Source organism: Nanorana parkeri, unplaced genomic scaffold (assembly GCF_000935625.1).
Source record: "Nanorana parkeri isolate BGI_ZX_2015 unplaced genomic scaffold, ASM93562v1 scaffold458, whole genome shotgun sequence".
NCBI lineage: Eukaryota > Metazoa > Chordata > Amphibia > Anura > Dicroglossidae > Nanorana > Nanorana parkeri.
Window position 1 is genome coordinate 1,168,307 of NW_017306726.1, and position 17,636 is coordinate 1,185,942.

General features: G+C 44.5%; 1 protein-coding gene and 1 long non-coding RNA gene across 2 annotated transcripts in view; one reads left to right on the plus strand and one right to left on the minus strand.

Moving 5' to 3' along the window:
• LOC108790266 overlaps positions 1-2,292 on the plus strand; it is an 18,731-nt gene extending 16,439 nt beyond the window's left edge. Inside the window, exon 3 of the long non-coding RNA XR_001941442.1 lies at positions 2,225-2,292. This is a non-coding gene — a long non-coding RNA (uncharacterized LOC108790266). The remainder of the gene's footprint in view (positions 1-2,224) is intronic.
• Positions 1-13,149, minus strand: part of MAD1L1 (MAD1 mitotic arrest deficient like 1) — a 685,198-nt gene extending 672,049 nt beyond the window's left edge. The window contains exons 1-8 of the mRNA XM_018560488.1: positions 13,094-13,149; positions 11,942-12,111; positions 10,682-10,822; positions 6,933-7,112; positions 5,416-5,540; positions 3,601-3,682; positions 2,160-2,290; positions 175-289 (exon numbers count right to left, since the gene is read on the minus strand). Coding sequence (XP_018415990.1) covers positions 175-289; positions 2,160-2,290; positions 3,601-3,682; positions 5,416-5,540; positions 6,933-7,112; positions 10,682-10,822; positions 11,942-12,094 — 927 coding nt within the window. The 5' untranslated portion in view covers positions 12,095-12,111; positions 13,094-13,149. The remainder of the gene's footprint in view (positions 1-174; positions 290-2,159; positions 2,291-3,600; positions 3,683-5,415; positions 5,541-6,932; positions 7,113-10,681; positions 10,823-11,941; positions 12,112-13,093) is intronic.
• Positions 13,150-17,636: the final 4,487 nt, after the last annotated feature.

The following is a 17,636-nucleotide window of genomic DNA, read 5'->3' on the forward strand; positions in this document are numbered from 1 at the left end:
AAGCAGACAGGCGGACGTGATCGGGCGGTCCATGTGAAAGGTACCATAGCCTAGGTCTAATTTTTTTTTTAAATGTATAGTGACCTAAATATCGCTGCCCAAATATATGTTTAGTTGGAGTGCACCTTTAAATGTTTCCAAAATCAAACATTTGTAAAAGGCAAGAATACTTACTTCCTTCTCAATCTCTATGGCCACCATTTCTTCTTTCATCCTCTCATATCGTTCTAGCTTTTTGTGCAGCCCTTCCGCCTCTTCTTTTAGTAGCGCATTATTCTCCTTCATTTCCCTGATTGCAGAAAATCCACTATTACACTGATGTACATAATCAAGTCATGGCAGTAATCATTCCTGGCTCTGTTTACTAAATGTATTACCTGATTTGCCCCAGTAATAACAACAAATTAGAAGTAAACAGCTTTGTGCTGCCTATTACTCAGCGTTCCAAGACATCAAACCAATCGAAACACAAAAATGTTATTTTAGGAAATATAATCTAATCAAAACAAGCGCCAAGAATGCATATGTATTTCCTCTATGTAGGATCAGCTGAAAACTGCACTGTTTCCTTGCCGTTACAATGTAAAATGTATGTCCAGGCAACATTATCTTTCTAGTTTTGAACAGAGTGAAGGATTAAAACTAGGGATGCACTGATACCGGTATTTCAGTATAGAGTACCAGTACCGATATTTTTGTTTTCGGTACTCGCCGATACCGAATACTGATACCGGAAGTCCCATTAAGGAAGCCTGGCTTCCTGATTACCAGGGAAGCCGTCCCCATGCTTCTCGTCACTAGACGATGAGAAAGCATGGATGCACTGATACCGGTATTTCAGTATAGAGTACCAGTACCGATATTTTTGTTTTCGGTACTCGCCGATACCGAATACTGATACCGGAAGCCAGCTTTTTGGCCAAATCGGGAAGCCAGGTGGCGTGTAATGATGTGGCGCCGGGCTTCCTGATTGGCTGGGAAGCCGGCTCCATGCTCATGAGGTGACGAGGGAGTATAAAGCCGGCTTATCGGCCAATCAGAAAGCCGGGCGCAGCGTCCTGATTAGCCAGCGTCCCGACCAATCAGGAAGCCGGGCAGCAAGTCATTCCTGATTGGCCGGGAAGCCGGCTCCATGCTTCCTACTCACAAGTGAGGAGGGAGCATGGGGCCAGCTTCCTGGCCAATCAGGAAGCCGGGCAGCGTGTAATGCTGCTTTAAGGACTTACCTTAAATGATGCCTCTTGATCTGATCGTCATCTTCTTTCCAGCGCTGGTGCCGGTCTCTGAACAAGCGCCGATCCTCGTGTCCCACGGTGTCTGTCCGACGTGCACCGCTGCGTGCATTGACTCTCATTGTGTCTTCTTCTCCCCACCAGTGATCTCTACTGTGCATGTGCCTGCACTCATCCTCCTGCACAGCCACTCAAGAAGCTACCCGTTTGGTAACTTTTTTTGTATTGTTTTTATGTTTTTTGTATTGTTTTTATGTTTTTGCATAAATCTACTGCTTGCTAGCTACTAGTTTAATACTACTTTCAAAAGATGCTTTTTTTTAATGGATACAACCAGGAGGCCCACCTTTGTGTAAAAATGCTGTTCTTCTTTAAAAGTTTTTTGTTCCTTATTTTCTAGTGGGTCCCCGCGCGCTCTCCCTCCTGTCCCCTGCATAGGTGCCTCCATCAGTTAGGCGGCTGCGTGTGCATTCCCGGCCATGCCCGCAGGAGCTGTCCATAGACACACAGCCCTGCGGCAGGCCACGCCCCTCCTCTCTGCCCAACAGTTTGATTGATGGCAGAAGAAGCCTATGGCTCCTTGTTGTATTCATATAACTCCAGGATTCCACCCAGTAATAAAAGACTTATAATAAAAGGCTGATAGAATTTTACTTCATAAAGCCAAATTTGCTATACAAAAGCATCTATTAAATGTAATTGTTTTGCATAGATCATGAAATCTCATGCATTGCTACCTAATATTTACGTACTAATCTACTTAAAACAAAGATGCAATGAAGCACCCTATTTGTTCACAGTAGGAACAGCTATAAGCAGGTTGCCTGGCCATTGATAAAATACTGTTGCAATCACTGCACTGACCAGGCTCAGGGGCTAATACAGTATACATGATGTCAAGTAGTAACTGCCCTTGGATAGACAAACCTGTGGTAAGCATTCTCTTCTCTCAGCTGCTGCAGTTCTCTCTCAAGCTTAGGAAGTTTGTCCAGGTCAGATTTCATACTCTTGACTATTGTGGATTCCTGCTCCTGAGAAAACAACTGCTGCTCAAGAGTCTGTAGAAAAAAGAAGCTTGTTAATAGACAAACACCAAGGTCAGTTTTAATTTATATAACTGAACTAGTTAGACTTCTTTATATTAGTACTTGATGCTACTGCATTCAGCTGCTATTGTTGTGATGAAGTTGCTTCCAGTGAGCCCCAACCTTTTACATTAAAGTGACATTAAAGTCACAAATATTTTCCCCCCATGCTGCTTTAGGGATTACCTTAAATTATGCCACTTGATCCGATCATCTTCTTCCTTCCACTTGTGTTCAGCAATCTCTCCAGCGCTGGTGTCGGTCTCTGATCCAGCACAGATTGCTATCTCACGGTGTCTGTCCGACGTGCATGCTTTCAGCTGCGTGCATTCAGCTCCACTGTGTGTCTCCTCTTCTCCCCACCGAAGAGGTCTACTGTGCATGCACCCGCCCCATCAGCATCCTACACGGCTGCTCGAGTGGCAGAGACACAGGTAGGTTTTTACCTTTTTGGTAACTTTTTAAAAATGTTTTTGCATACATCTCCTGCTTGCTAGCAGGAGATATATGCAAAAACAAAGGAGAGTTTAATTCTACTTTAAGCCCTTTCCCTCCAACCTTTATGACCAGATTAGTGCAACTAGTTAACTGGTGCAAAATAATAGACAGCAAATGCAAGATCAGTTTTTGCTACCTCCTGCCTGTAGGCATAACACATTACACATCAACGTTAAAATCTTCATGTCCCAGTGTTAATGTAAAGCTTCAAGTGATTAGTTCCAGGCTAAAGCCTAAATACACGTATATGAACGGTTTCACCTTTCAAAAGATTTGTAATTTTGTTCGGCCAGACAGTAGAGCTAGGTGGGTGGCTTTCCATCAGAGTACTCAGCAGAAGGAAATACAGCCTGGTCAAAGATCTGCCCCAACCACTGCTTATAAAATCAAGACACAACATTAGATGTTGAGCATGTCCTTCCTATGGTCCGCCTCCTGTAATTTACCCCAAACATCTGTCAGTTGCATGTTTGACTTTCAAGGCTTCTCCCAGGGGCTGACTGGAACGCTGCCTGAAGTCAAGTAAGCATTGTATATTTTTCAGTCCATCTTCTGTAGAAATACTCACTTTTTGCATTATTAGTACCCAAAAAAGCAAAGCAAGGACCATGCATGATCAACAGCTGAAGTGACAACTCTTCCCAACACTGCCTCCAACTTACTGGACTTTATACAGAAATATACAACCCTCAGTCTTCATCCCCTGATAAGGGCATAAGTAGGGCTCACATAACTCATAATAGAGGAAGGCAGTAGTTCCTACTTGCAAGATCCAGTATACCCACCTTAATCTTTAACTGAGCGTCCACAAGTTCTGCTTCCGTGTCTTGTAATGTATGATTTATCTGGTTACAGTCTTGCAACTTTCTGAAAAGAAAAAGAAAAAAAAAACATTGCATTTTTCCTAATTCACAGCTGGGGCGGCTGGAGAGAGGTAAAACCGCAGATTAATCTCCTAAATATACAGCCGCCTTTCTAAATGTGGCCTTAAAATTTCTCTCCAGTCAAAACCTTTTTGTTCCGCAGGGTAGGGGGAAGGGTTAGAACCCCTGTCCGGCTTTGCTATCTGGGGACATCTCCAATGGCAAAGCAGACAAAAATACACTTTTTTTTTTTGTTCCAGTTGAATAGGGAAAAGCTAGAACCCAAGATTGATATTGCTGTTTGTAACCCTGGTGCAGATTACCCTTCTCTTCCTTTCTGATGAAACCATTGTCACCTAGACTGTAAATGAGGAAAAATCTCTCGGATAGCAGTAAAAAGTGACAGGTTTTAATCCTTTCCCAATCTACAAAACTAAAACAAAAAGGTTTGTCTCGACATCAAGAACACTTTCTATTTTATGTCATAAAGATACAATTGTATCCTCAGGGCCCCACTCACAACAAAATCAGAAGGTACTCGCAGGTCCACGGAGGGTCTGTCGACCTGCGATTGAACCTTCTGATTTCCATCTGATGTGTTGCGTTTTTTTCCGATTGTCCAGACTGGACATAGCTCACTGTAAGGCTTGTGATGCGGTAGCTCGCGTTTTTGCTGTATTGCGCTGCAATGTAAAAAAGCAGAGCATGCTCTACTTTTATTTCCGGGCAACAAAACGCACCAGTGTAAACTATTGCATTTGCACTGATTCATTTTTTTGTTGCCTTTGCGCTACCATCCATTAGAAAACAGATCGCAATGCAACTAGGGATGTACCGATATATCGGCCGAAAATGGCACTTGTGGCATAATGCCGAAAGTGCCATTTTCTGGCCGATACAGCGGTGCATCCATTCTTTCTCTCCTCCCCGCTGGGCGCTGCTCTGTGTCCCAGCGGGGAGGAGAGAAACTGTCACAGGCGGACGAGCGCTGCAGGACAGCTCTGTGAGCAGCTGGCGTCTCTCCTCTCCGTACCGCTCAGCCTCCTGTGACAGATCAGAGGAGAGCGGTGTGGGCGGAGACAGCCAGCGCTGTCACAGGAGGCTGAGCGGTACAAACACTCAGTGATCAGCGATCGTTGCGTGTTTGTAAATAATTGAGGACATGGTATGTTAGCTATATCCTCAATTATGAATGAATGGGAGTGATCTACATCATCTCCTGTTCATTCATGATTGTGGTTATAGTAAACATGCTCTGTTCTCATGTTATGAATGAACAGGAACACTCAGTATAGAGGATTGCTGTTAATTGATAACAGGGGGGGTGCAGAAAAGGAGATTGAGGACTCTGTCTTCAATCTCTTTTTCTATTTTAAAAGGGAAATATCAGGGGTCTGTTTAGACCACTAATATTTCCCCGAAGCCCCTAAAAGTAAAGTAAAAAATAAAAATAATTTAATGAAAAAATATTTTTAAAAAATTACAAAGTTTGGTTAAAAATAATGAATAAAAATAAAATATTTTAAAAAAATTTTCAAAGTTAAAATAAAAAACATTTTAGGTTTCGGCCTAACTTTTTTTAATTTTGGTTTCGAAATGTTCATTTCGGTGCACCTGTAAACGCAACAGATCCAGTGTGAATGGGCTCTAAAGAATCAAAAACCCAAATTTCTTCCCAACAATAGAGATTGACAATTTAACCCATCAGTAGGAAGACAGCAAATGACACAAACTTACTTGCGAAGCATATCCAGCTGTTCCGTTAGCTCCTGTTTCTCTGAGTCTTGAGTCTTTATCTGCATTTCTTGGTTCATGATATTAAGCTGGAGCTCAGACACCTTTCCCTTCAATTCACTTAAATCCTGAGGTATAAAAAGTAAGAAGAGAAGCCTGATTAAAACATGAACAAATGGTAATTTTACCATGCAAGGTGGCCTCTGATAATCCATACAAGAGTAATCACAGCACAACATCTGGCACACACGGCAATACCCATCATGTGTAGCGCAATCGTCTTTTTTGTATATAGGCACACTAGGGCTGCAACAACTAATCGATAATAATCGATTATGAGAATAGTTGGTAACTCCAAGCACTATTTTGTTCGGACCGGACCGCAGGCATAATGTGCCTTGTGTTCGTATTGCGGCCGGAGGGCGTGGCTACGGTGCCATTTAGTTCAATGGACCGCCATGCCCCCTCCTGCCCCACAACATACGGAGACGGTCGCGATGCGAGGCCTAACTCATACACATATGTACACACATTTCAGCTTGAGCTACTGGGATCTCCTAACAGGCTAGTTACAGCAAATCAAAATATGGATACCCTAGAAAACCAGTGAAAAGAAGCTTAAAGTAGAGCTGCAACAGTTATTCGATTAAGTCGATTAAAATCGACGATGGAAAACGTTGTCAACGAAAGCATCACCTGATGGCTGAACACAAAAAGAAAAGGAATGCTACAATTTCATATGCAAGATTTCATATATACCCAAGAAAGAAAATTGATCTAAAAGTGATTTTTTTTTTTAAATCCAGGCCATAATATATACAAACCAACAAAACATTCTCTTTAAGAAAAGTGTTCAGTGTAAATTAGCAAATGTAACCAGACAGATGATATCACAATGATCAGCCTGCATGTGGACACTACAAATCCAATAAAGTGATATTAAAGTCAAAAGGTTTTTGACCCATTTCAAATCACTTACAATGGAAGCTGCTCCTTGATGTTTTAAAGTTTTTTCTTGCTGCAAAATTAGCTGGTCCCCTGAGCACTGATCCGGATATCCTGTTTTAGGGTGGCTCCTTTCCCTTGCACAGTCCTATGGGGCCACCCTTGTGTGTGCTAGAAAGCTGTGTGAGGCAAATTTATCAAAACTGGCGCAGTTGCCTATGGCAACCAATCAGCTTCTCTCTTTCATTTTCAAACCTTAACTGAACAAACTAAAGAGAGAAGCTGATTGGTTGTCATGGGCAACTGTTCCAGATTTTGTCTGCTCGAATTTTGATAAATTGCCTCCTGTGTGTCTTCACAAGCACAGCAAGTCAAGCTACTCCCCCATCCCCTTCCCCAGGCTAGTAGATGGACAGCTTTTGGAGACTTGTACTGGACAGGAAGTTCAGAGAAGCTGAGCTGAGAGAGTTAAAGCCGTTTGGAAACATTATGACTAAGTGCTTGGGTAAAAATATAAAGAAACACTTTGCTGGGCTTAATACTACTTTAAATTTTGCAATAGAAGTTAACTCTACCTGATTAACCTCTGCCAATGTATGCTCCTTTTCTAGCAGTTTCTTGCTTTGTGATTCAATTGTCTTCTTACAGGACTTGTTCATTTCATTCAGTTCCTGATGCTTGCTTTGTAACTCTTTCTCCTTTTCCTCCAGAGCTCTGATCCGGTTGAGAAGATCTTGGTTCCGGTCTGCCTCCCTCTGAAAGAATACCAGAAACATTTTTTATAATGCTGAAAAATTATGAATTTCACTACATTTGTCCACATTTTGACTAGTTATTTCTCTTATGGCTGAACTCTGAGGACTCCCCAAAGCCAAGCTGTTCCCCGTCCCAGCAACAGGAAAATGTTAAGGTTCAATATGTTATAAAACAATCCCGGCAAAGCAAGTAGAAGTATGTCTAATGTAATGCCTGAAAACTAGACCCATATTTACAGCAAGATAAGCAAACTCAGAACCCTTCGTAAATAATATTAGAAATCTATAAATTACACAAAAGTGTCATGTCCGGGGCTTGAAAAATCTGCTCGTCCTCTCCTCTGACGAGAGGACACCGGAGCCCGACAAGTAGCTTCCCATCTGGCCGTAGTAATGAAACGGCCAGCCAAGAACTTTACAGTCAAGCGATCGGGCATCTCTAGAGACGCCCGAGCACTTGTATTAGCAGCAGCTGTCACTGCCGTTGCCGGTCTTGAGATCCGCTGTGCCTGGGACCGGCACGGCTTCTCTAACAGGAGATCAAAGGGAGTTCAGTGCACGATCTCCCTCTGATCTCCTCTCCAGTCCCTGAATCCAGGAAGTGATGTATATTACATCACTTCTGCATTCTGCAGTCAATCTCCAGCTTCAGAAGCTGGTGAAGCAGATCTGTGCTTCATCAGCTTCTCTGGGGGTCCCTAGGTGACATTAGGGGTCCTAGAGATTTGGCTATCACATAGGGGACTTTTTAGCCCCCTATGTGATAGCAATAAAGTTAAGTGTAAAAATAAAACAAAAATACAAAAAAGAAAAAAAAATTAAAGTAAAAAAAAAAAAAAATTGTGTTTTTTTTTTTTTAAGTCCCCCGCCCCCCACATACACAAGCAATCATGCGTCGGGTGTGCCTACATGCGAAAACGATTGCGCCTTTTGTGCCGCACATGTTACATATCACCACGAACTTCGGAATGAGAGCAATAATTTTAGGGCCATTAATCACTAAACTGATGAGCAGTAAAAGTGTTTAAAGCGTCGCCTATGGCCAATTTTCGGTGTGGTCGTTTTATCCAATTTTAAGGCTTGACATGATTGGTCTCTATTTACCCGACGTGACCCCGCCTTTTATATTTTATCAAAAATATGGGTAAGAATAAATGTTTAACATAACGTAGGGAAAAGTTTTTTCTTTTTCGAAATTGACTGTACTTTTTTCATTATATAGTAAAAAAAATAACCAACCTCCGAGTGGTGATTAAATACCACCAAAAGAAAGCTGTGTGTCCCTAAAAAATATTAACATACAGTGCAAGGCTATAGTCTGGTCATGCTGACTGGTGAAATTTTTGACTCACTGGTGAGACGCCTTAAACTTTTTCAAGCCCTGGTCATGTCACAAATTAGAGAATTATGGGAAGAGATTCTACACGTTTAGTAGAGGTTTATTAATAGTAAGTACCAAGCAAAAACAGTATAACCTACCCTGCCTTCTAATGATCACACAATGACTGATCACTTAGGGCCGGCTCACACTATTGCAGTGCAGCAATTTTTTTATATTTCAGAGACTGGGCAAGAATTACAATTTTTGTCAGATTATTATATTTGTCGGCATCCTACTGGGGAGAGTTTCCTTTACTTCCTGCCCCTGTGAAGCCCATACAGGAAATGGACAGGCAGGCAAGAAACACAACATCCTTGCAGGAAGTGAAAGGAAAGCCCCCTTAACTATCAAAAGGAGTTCTGTATTTGACTCATTTAACCTTTCTACTTTAAAGGTCCTACAATAAAAAGGTTTGGTCAAAGTTCTCTTTAGGGTCACAGGAGGACATTTACTAATGTCTTTCTGTGACCCAAAACCTAGCATATAGTGGGCTATTGCCCATTATATGCCAAGAGCGTAGAGATGCAATGCAGCCAGGAAGGATCCGGACAATAGTATCGGGAACCACCCCACTGCCTGATTGACAACTAGGCTTACCTCTCTAGAGCCAGCAGTGCCCACCCCCCTCCCCTGCTGTCCCTCCAGTCAGCGCTGATGGGGGGGGGGATTTCCCTGCAGGGAGACGTGCCCGACAGTCATCCTTCTCGGCAGGGAGAAGACCGTGAACTGAGTGATCAGCAATATGTGATCACTCAGTTCTTGATCTAAGGAGACGAAGTGTGACAGCTGCAGTATCACATGTCGGCTCTAACTATTGGGATGAGCGTATTTCACTCTCCCCATCATTCTCCTTTAACAACTATTGAGAAGACATCAGACACACAGCGGAGTGTAAAGCTTTCAAGGAGTCAGCCAACCTAAAGATTATTGTAACGTCAGTTCATATATCACCACAGAGCAGAACCTGCTTACTTAATGAGCACATATGGCTGCTACATGTGGACATGCAGGGTGGAATTTATCAAAACTGGAGCAGACAGAATCTGGAGCAGTTTCCAATAGCAATCAATCAGCTTCTCTCTTCAGTTTGTTCAATTAACATTGGAAAATGAGAGATAGAAGCTGATTGCTTGACATGCACAGGTGCTCCAGATTTTCTCTGCTCCAGTTTTGATAAATCCCCCTCATAGGATATACTTGCTAATTTTACATATAAAAAGAGTGTTTTTAAAACATTACCATATAATGAGAGCATTGTTTACATCAAGATGATCACTGTAACTTGTCTACAACAAAAACCATTAGTGGCCTATTTACACTGTTTACATTTTAACCCACACGTTACAATGCACGAACATGCATGCGTCATGATTCCCCACGATAAAAAATCTGTTCTGCAGCGCTGGGTCCATTTTTTTCTGCTTTAAAACTGTTGGGTAGCCCAAAGTAGATTGCAACACAATGTGAGGAAACTTTGTTGAAGATTGCATCCCCTCACTGTAGCAGTGACCATCAGCGTTAAGTTTGCATATGTGACTAGGGATGCCCCGATACCAAGTATTAAGGTGAGTACTCCTACTGGCTTAAATACCCCGGAACTTACCCCTGATACCGGAACTTTCGGTCAGAGGGATATTTCCTCTGACCGGCAGTGCCGCAAGGGATCACGGAGCTAGCTTCCCACCCAATCAGCATGTAGCCACCTTCCTAGCCAATCAGGAAGGCGGAAAGAGGGTAATGACCCCCCTCCCAGCTTCCTCATTGGCCGAGAAGTCGGCTCCATGCTGATTGGCCGGGAAGCCATCTTCCCGGCCAATCAGCATTGAGCAGGCTTCCCAGGCAGTCAAGAAGCCAAGCGTCGGGTAATGACATGCCGCCCGGCTTCATGTTAGCAGAAGTACTGGTATCCCAGCCAAGCTGCCTAGCAACAAGTAATGACCCGCCTCTCGGCTTCGTGATTGGTCAGGAAGCCAGGCAGCTTCGGCAAATGAAGCCAGTGTTCTTTTGATAGAACACCGGCTGCCCAGGCAATCAGGGAGCCGGATCATGATCCGCCGCCCTACTTCCTGATAAACGGGGGACACGGCCCCGGTATCGACGAGTCGCGAAAGATAAATATCGCTACTCAATACCTAAAAACCGGTTTCGGTGCATCCCTATATGTGACAAAAGTAAAAAAATTTCACACCTCATAATTCCTCGCATTTGTGCTGGCTTCCTTCTCAAGTTCAATGCGAGCCCGCTTATGGCCCACTTCCATCTGAAGCTTTTCTCTCTCCATTTGGATAAGATGCGACTTGGAGCAGATCTGGGCGGCCTGTTCCTCTAACTGGGGAGATGAATAAAAAAAAAAAAGAAGATTTAAAGCGAGTTTGTTACACATAAAGAAACATTACAATATTAAAAGGAGCAAAATAAAACAATGTAGACATTATTGACTTTTCAAAGGCACCGTGCCACTGCTAGGTACACAGCAGATGAAAAACAATATGTTTGGTGCTGGTTAATTAGAAGTCCTAATCTATAAAAGAAAGTGAAGCATGATTAGGAAATCTCAACATAATGTATGTGCGCTCATTACAGATCATCAGTCAATACCACCGCGCCCAGAGCACATGAAACATTACAATGCTATATATATATATATATCTGGATGTGGCCTATATTGTTATCCACCAACGATCTGCTGCACATGTATCTAGTCTTTTTATGGTTACAGATATAAAATATAAGTGAATATATATAAGTGAATATTTGATTTCACCTTTAAATCTTACACATAACTAAACCACATTTTTAGAATAGCAACAAAAAAATATATATGCATACCAGCATGTTGGTGAGCATGTGCATTCAAATGGTATCCCAACCTGTAGGTGAATTATAACCATTCAGCAGCAGAGATATTCTGAACAGATAACAGTCAGTCCCCTCATCCAGCCACTAACAATTAAGGATGAGGCCGGGCCTGGTGGGAACCTGATTCACTCAAGCCTGCTCAAAACTCTGGACCACCACCAAATCTATGGCAGGAGTTGGAGCAGGGGCATTCCCCAAACCTTTGTGATGCATTACTGCGGTGCAGGGAATGTGTCTCCCTGCAACAGATTGAGACGGTAGGAGAGGTGCCAGAGTATTGGAACAGTCTTGCACCAAGCCCAGCCTCATCCCTTCTAACAATCAGATCAGTAAACTGTCATGTAATATCTATGAGCTTGCTAAAGTGTATGTAAACTCGAATTAACTTTTTTTATTTGCACTCTTGTTAAATATACCACAGAAAGTGTTTTGTTATATCTGCTTGTGGGCAGCTGCTTGTGGGCCTCGATGTAAGAATTGTTCTCATCGGGGCCCCAATGATTTCTTTTTTTTTTATCACTTATTTTCTTGGGGAGAAGAAAATCCCGGAACTATTAATACATCGCAACTATAATCATTTGACCCCTACCATGAATCTCTGATTGAACTGCATCTGTAGGGAACCCCCGGACATGGTGGAGGTGTTGGCACTGGGTGGGGTGCTTTCAAATGGCTGAGAGATAAATTTATTGAATGATCGCAGAGTGGACAGAACCGTGGTGTTGTCCTCCATTTCATCCATCTTGGCTGCTTCTTGCGCTGCACAAAAAAAGGAAAAACAACATTCATATTACTACAGAAAATATTAAACCGGTATCTGAGATCTCAGAGGCTTCTATGAGAGTAGATTTGAGGGCATGTTTTCCCGGTCCTGTCAAGTATCAGCTAGTAAACTGCAATCATTATTCTCCTCCAGCTGAAAATTGTTTTATCTATTTAGAGGAAACATCTCCCAGAGATAGATGGAGGCGATCGCTGCTGAACTTTCCTGAAATTTACACAGAAGCCAATTTACCTTCCAGCATGCCTTTGAAATGTGGGAGGAAACCAGAGTACCCGGAGGAAACCCACACAAGCACAGGGGGAACGTGCAACTCAGTGGAAATTGTGCTCTGGTGGGGACTCCAACCAAGAACCCCAGTGCTGCAAGGTATAAGTGCTGACCACTAAATCACTGTACTGCTGCTTTATGTAGGCCCTATTGGGTGGAGTGATCTCCTGCCTAATGCTGCCTGTATAGTCCTGTGACATTATAAGGAGAGTCATGGCACAAGGAGCCCGCCAAAGAGGTACCAAAATCCAATCATGCATTTGCCTCTGGGAGTCGTGGCTGTGAGAATCTTGCCATGCCTCATGGGAGTTGTAGTTCGAGGAGTTTACCCACCCCTATATAGGGGTACATATATAGAGGATCAGGGGGTACACAGAGGCAATAGGGCTACAAAAAACAGAAATAGGGCAAGGGCTAGAGAAGAAAGAGGGATACAAATATATAGGGCTGAGAGAGGAAGGAGACAGTGTGAGGAGAGGCTCACACAGACAGAGGACAGTACAGAGGAGAGGGACAGACGTACAGAACAATAAGGACATGTATGGAGTGTGTGTCTGGAGGACATGCTGGGAGTTGTAGTTGCGGCGCCACAGTCACATGCTCGGGGTATTACACACAAAGGCCTGTCACCGTCCCCGGTGTGTGGTAGAAGCAGGACACATGATAACACACACCAGCTCTCTCACTCACCTCCTCTCCGTTGTTAAACTGAAGGGTCCCGCTTAGAGCTTCTCTCAGCAAATCTCGCGATAGAAGCCCTTACCGTAATTATCATACTACAGCAGCACAAACCGTATTTCCCTGGAGTGGGGCGCGCTGTGCAGATTGCAGCATTTTCCTCCATGCGCAAATCTTTGTAAATCTCCCATACTATATCCTTGTCTAGCCTCTGACACCTTTACTGGAGTAACGACTGGAAATTTAGAGGGTTATTCACAAAAGGGTGAAGAGTTTGGAGGAGGCCGGAGAAGTGAACAATTTACGACAACATAGTTGAACTGGAGAGTGAGCTGAATTGGAATCTTTACAGTTCAGCTATGTTGTCCTAGATTGTTCACTTCTCCGGCCTTCTCCCTTTTGTTCTCCCTAACCCTGTTAGTGGTTGCCAGAGCTGTAGTCCGTCTGGCTGAATTATAGTTGGCATTTATCTGGTTAACTCCAGGTGTTCTGTTATTGATTATACCTGCCTGAGTGGAGTGTGACCCTGCTGCAGTGTGGGACAGCCAATGGGGCAATATTATGAGTGTGTGTAGTTCACCAGCCACTCACTGGGGGTTTCCTGGCCAGTGGTGTATGCTGGCCATGGCATATATACTCAGGGAATTGCCATGTGACCAGTTTGTTCTAGTCTAGACTCAGGTCTAGTTCTAGCCCACCCCAGGCTTGGCCTGGGGGAGGGATGCTCAAGTGTGGAAAATGTTTGACTAGGCCTCAAGCCTGGATATAGGGTTGCCACCTTTTTTTCAAGCGAAACCCAAACACTCTAGCTAAAAAATTTTGGGAGAATGATTCTTGGCTTATTTATATGTCAATAGCGTCACCCATTCATATGTAAATATCACAGTGGAGGTGATTTTCAGTGAGGGGCCAGTAGCTCCTAATTAATTTTTGTTGCTCTTATCTGCCTGACATCTTGTGTCCGGGTTTCTGCTGCCATGAAACCTGGACACAGCATTCAAAACCCGGATTGTCCGGGTGAATCCTGGACAGGTTGCAACCCTACCTAGAACAGGCATCACATGCTGATTGAAGAAGATAACCAGAGAAGCTGATGGCTGCTGGAGGTGTCTGGTACTGGAGTGGACCTTTGGAACAAGTTTGGTGTCTCTCCTATGGAAGATCTCATGCCTATCCCATTCCAGCTGTTGCTCTAATACCCAGTGCCAGCCTGTGCGCCTATTGATTCTTCACTGTGGAATACTGGTGAGTCTGGAGTTCTGTTCTGGTAATGGATGTCCTAAGCACTAAACACTCTCTCCCAGTTATGAAGTTATTCAATAAAGTTCCATCAGCATCATATCTACAGTCTGGCTCTCAGTTTGTCAGTCACCAGTGGACGGGGGTAGATGCTCCCTGGGCAGCCGTTTGCTAAAATCCCTAGACAGGCAATGGAAGACCCGTTTATCCAGCGGCTCCTTCAGGGGTGAGCGTTACACTTGTATATCTTAGGAAATCCGTACGGGTATGGTGTAGCTTCCCGGGGATAGAGATGGGGGTACACGGTCAAGTCAACGACTTTTACTTTTCTTGGCTGTTGTAAACTGCCTACCACGTTTTTCCTGTAACAGCTAGCGGGGTCCCTCTTTGGTGGCTCATACATGTTGGCATCACTGAGCAGAGGGTATTCATGATGACGGAGCATCTCTCCTTGTCTGCTGGCAGGATGGTAATGCTCAGATCCCTACTATGTAAGAGTCTTCTGCTCTAGTGGGGTCAAGTTGGAAGGAGGCACATACTTCATATGCAGATGATCCACAGTCTGGAAACTGCTGCTATTGCTGTGTCTGCAGTGTGTCATGATTTATCAGTGATGTACTTATCCTTTATCCTGTATTGTCAGAAGTTACTGGTATTGTCAGAAGTTACTGTATTGTCAGAAGTATCTCGTACCAGCTCCAGTGCACCATTATTTATGTAATTATTTTTTTATCATTTTTTTTCACCAAACTTTATTGCTATTACACAGTAGCTAACAAGTCACTGTGTGATAGCATTTGGAGGTGACAGGTTCTCTTTATTGAATTACAAGTGTTCTCGGCGACATTGCCTAGAACACTTGTAAAGAAACAAGTGATTTCTCCTATTCTACATTTAGTCCTGCTTGTGCAAAGGAGGGCTAAATGTAGAAAGTAAATTACCGCCCGGCGCCCGGAACTCCATGTTCCAGTTGTCGGTTGACTCAAACCTGTGCCGCCCCTCTGCTCAGTGCCGCCCCGAGGCCGGGCCTCGGTGGCCTTGCCAGGAATCCGGCCCTGGGTACAGCAGCATCCAAGGCATCATAGAAGCACTGGTCCCTACACAGGTGGGAACCCTTTCATCTGTCACATTACAGATCGGAGGACAAGACTGTTCCTTTAACTTCATAAAGTTCCTTTAAAGGAGAACTATGGGGTCTGTGCTTTTCCCCATAGTTCTCCTAAGGGTCACGGGAGGACATATACTAGCGTCCTTCCGTCACCCTAAGCTCAGTATATCGCAAGCTACAGCTTGCGGTATACTGAGACCGCCGCAGCCGGGACGGATCCCGACATTACTGTCAAGATCCACCCAGCTGCGTGATTGACAGCTGGCTCTGCCTACCTAGAGGCAGAGCCAGCTGTGCCCGACCCCTCCCCCGTCCGTTCCGCCAGTCAGCGCTGGTGGAGGGGGGGAATCGCTGCAGGGAGCCGTGACTGACTGCAGGGAGATGATCGACAAGTGAGCGAGAGACAATATGTGTTCGCTCACTTCCCAATCTATAGAGCCGACGTGTGACAGTTTCATTGTCACACGTCGGCTCAAACTATGAGGATGAGTGAAAAGCTTCTAACAGCGTGGGAGACGGGAGGCCGCACTTTTGGTGGAAGCAGGGATCAGGTGAATATAAAAAAATAACAATAAAAAAAAAAGTTTATTTTATGTTCCCAGGGATAAAATGTCCCAGGATTTTGTTTTAAAAATCCTTGGCTTGGTGGTCAGTGGGGGGCTCCATGGACCCTGGTACCCCGGGGGGCAATTGCCACCCTACCCCCGTCCCAATCCGCCCCTGATAGACTATAACTTCAATACAAACTAGTAAACTAAACATGAGATTGTAGTCTATCATGGGAGTGAGTGTGGAGCAATGACTACTTTACAACACACACAGGGACCAAGGGGAACAAAAGTAGCCACCCTCCAGAAGGAAGGACAGTGTCAGCACCAATTCAGAGATGATTTGAGGATCTACAGCAGAGTGATGCACAAATAAGATACATTTTGTTTATCGTTAAAGTGACATTAAAGGCAACATTTTGTTTTCTCCCCATTGCTGCTGTAAGCACCTTATTTGATGCCTCTTGCTGCGATCATCTTCTTCCTTCCACCCGTTCACCACATTCACTACAGAGCTGGTGCCGCTCTCCGATCCACCGTAGACTCCTTGTGTCCCACGGTGTCTGTGCCTGGCTGCGTCCATTGAGCTTTAATGTCTGTTTTATCCCCTCCCCTTTACTGCGCATGCGTCTGCACACTTCTTTTCCACAGTCGTTTGGGAACTAGGAGTGCTTCAGCCGAGAGTGAGCAGCGCTGCAACAGGTAGGTAATGTCAGAGCACAATGAAAACCAGACAAGCAAAGGGTGCTAGTTAAAATATTTATTAAGAACGGTGTCCACAGGAGCAAGCAGAATCATAAACCAGAACAAGCCAGAGTCAGGAGCCGGAGTGGGTAGTTGTCCAAGCCAAGTCAGGAACACAGAGGTCAGCGTCAACAGGAACAAGCCAGGAGCAGGAGCCAGGAAATCAGCATTGTCAGGAACAAGCCAGAGGAGACTGTCATCCAGGACCAGGTCATACTCAGGCTACTCAGAGCAGCAGGAAGACCCCACAAGGGGGGAATGGACTGTGTGGTTTATATATAGTGAGTGGGGTGACATAATCACTCAGAGACAGGAAACTCCCATCTGGCTCTCTCAGATGATGCTCTCCTGTCTGGCCATATGAGGGAGCCTGGGAGTAGTGAGGAACCTTCCAGAGTCTGCTTAGGCAAAGAAGGAAACACAGGTAAGTAAAATGGCAGCCAAGCCAGAATGGAACCCTGACAGGTAATTAGGTACTTACCAGGCATGCACCGATACTAGTATCGGTATTGGTGCCGATGCCGAGTATTTGGGCAAGTACTCCTCCATGCTCCCTCAAGAGACTTGTGACGAGGGAGCATAGAACCGGCTTCCCGGCCAATCAGGAATTTGGGCAGCTTGCAATTACTCGCTGCTCGGCTTCCTGATTGGTCGGGAAGCTGGCCAATCAGGAAGCTGGGCGCTGTGTAATAACACAGTGCCCAGCTTTCTGATTGGCCAGGAAGCCGGCTTCATGCTCCCTCTTCACCTAATGATGAGGGAGCATAGAGCCGGCTTCCAGGCCAATCAGAAAGACGGCTTCCCGATTGGCCAGAAAGCTGGCTCCATGCTTTCTCGGCACCTAGTGACGAGAAGCATGGGGACGGCTTCCATCCAAATCGGGAAGCCAGGTGGCGAGTCTTTACACGCCGCCTGG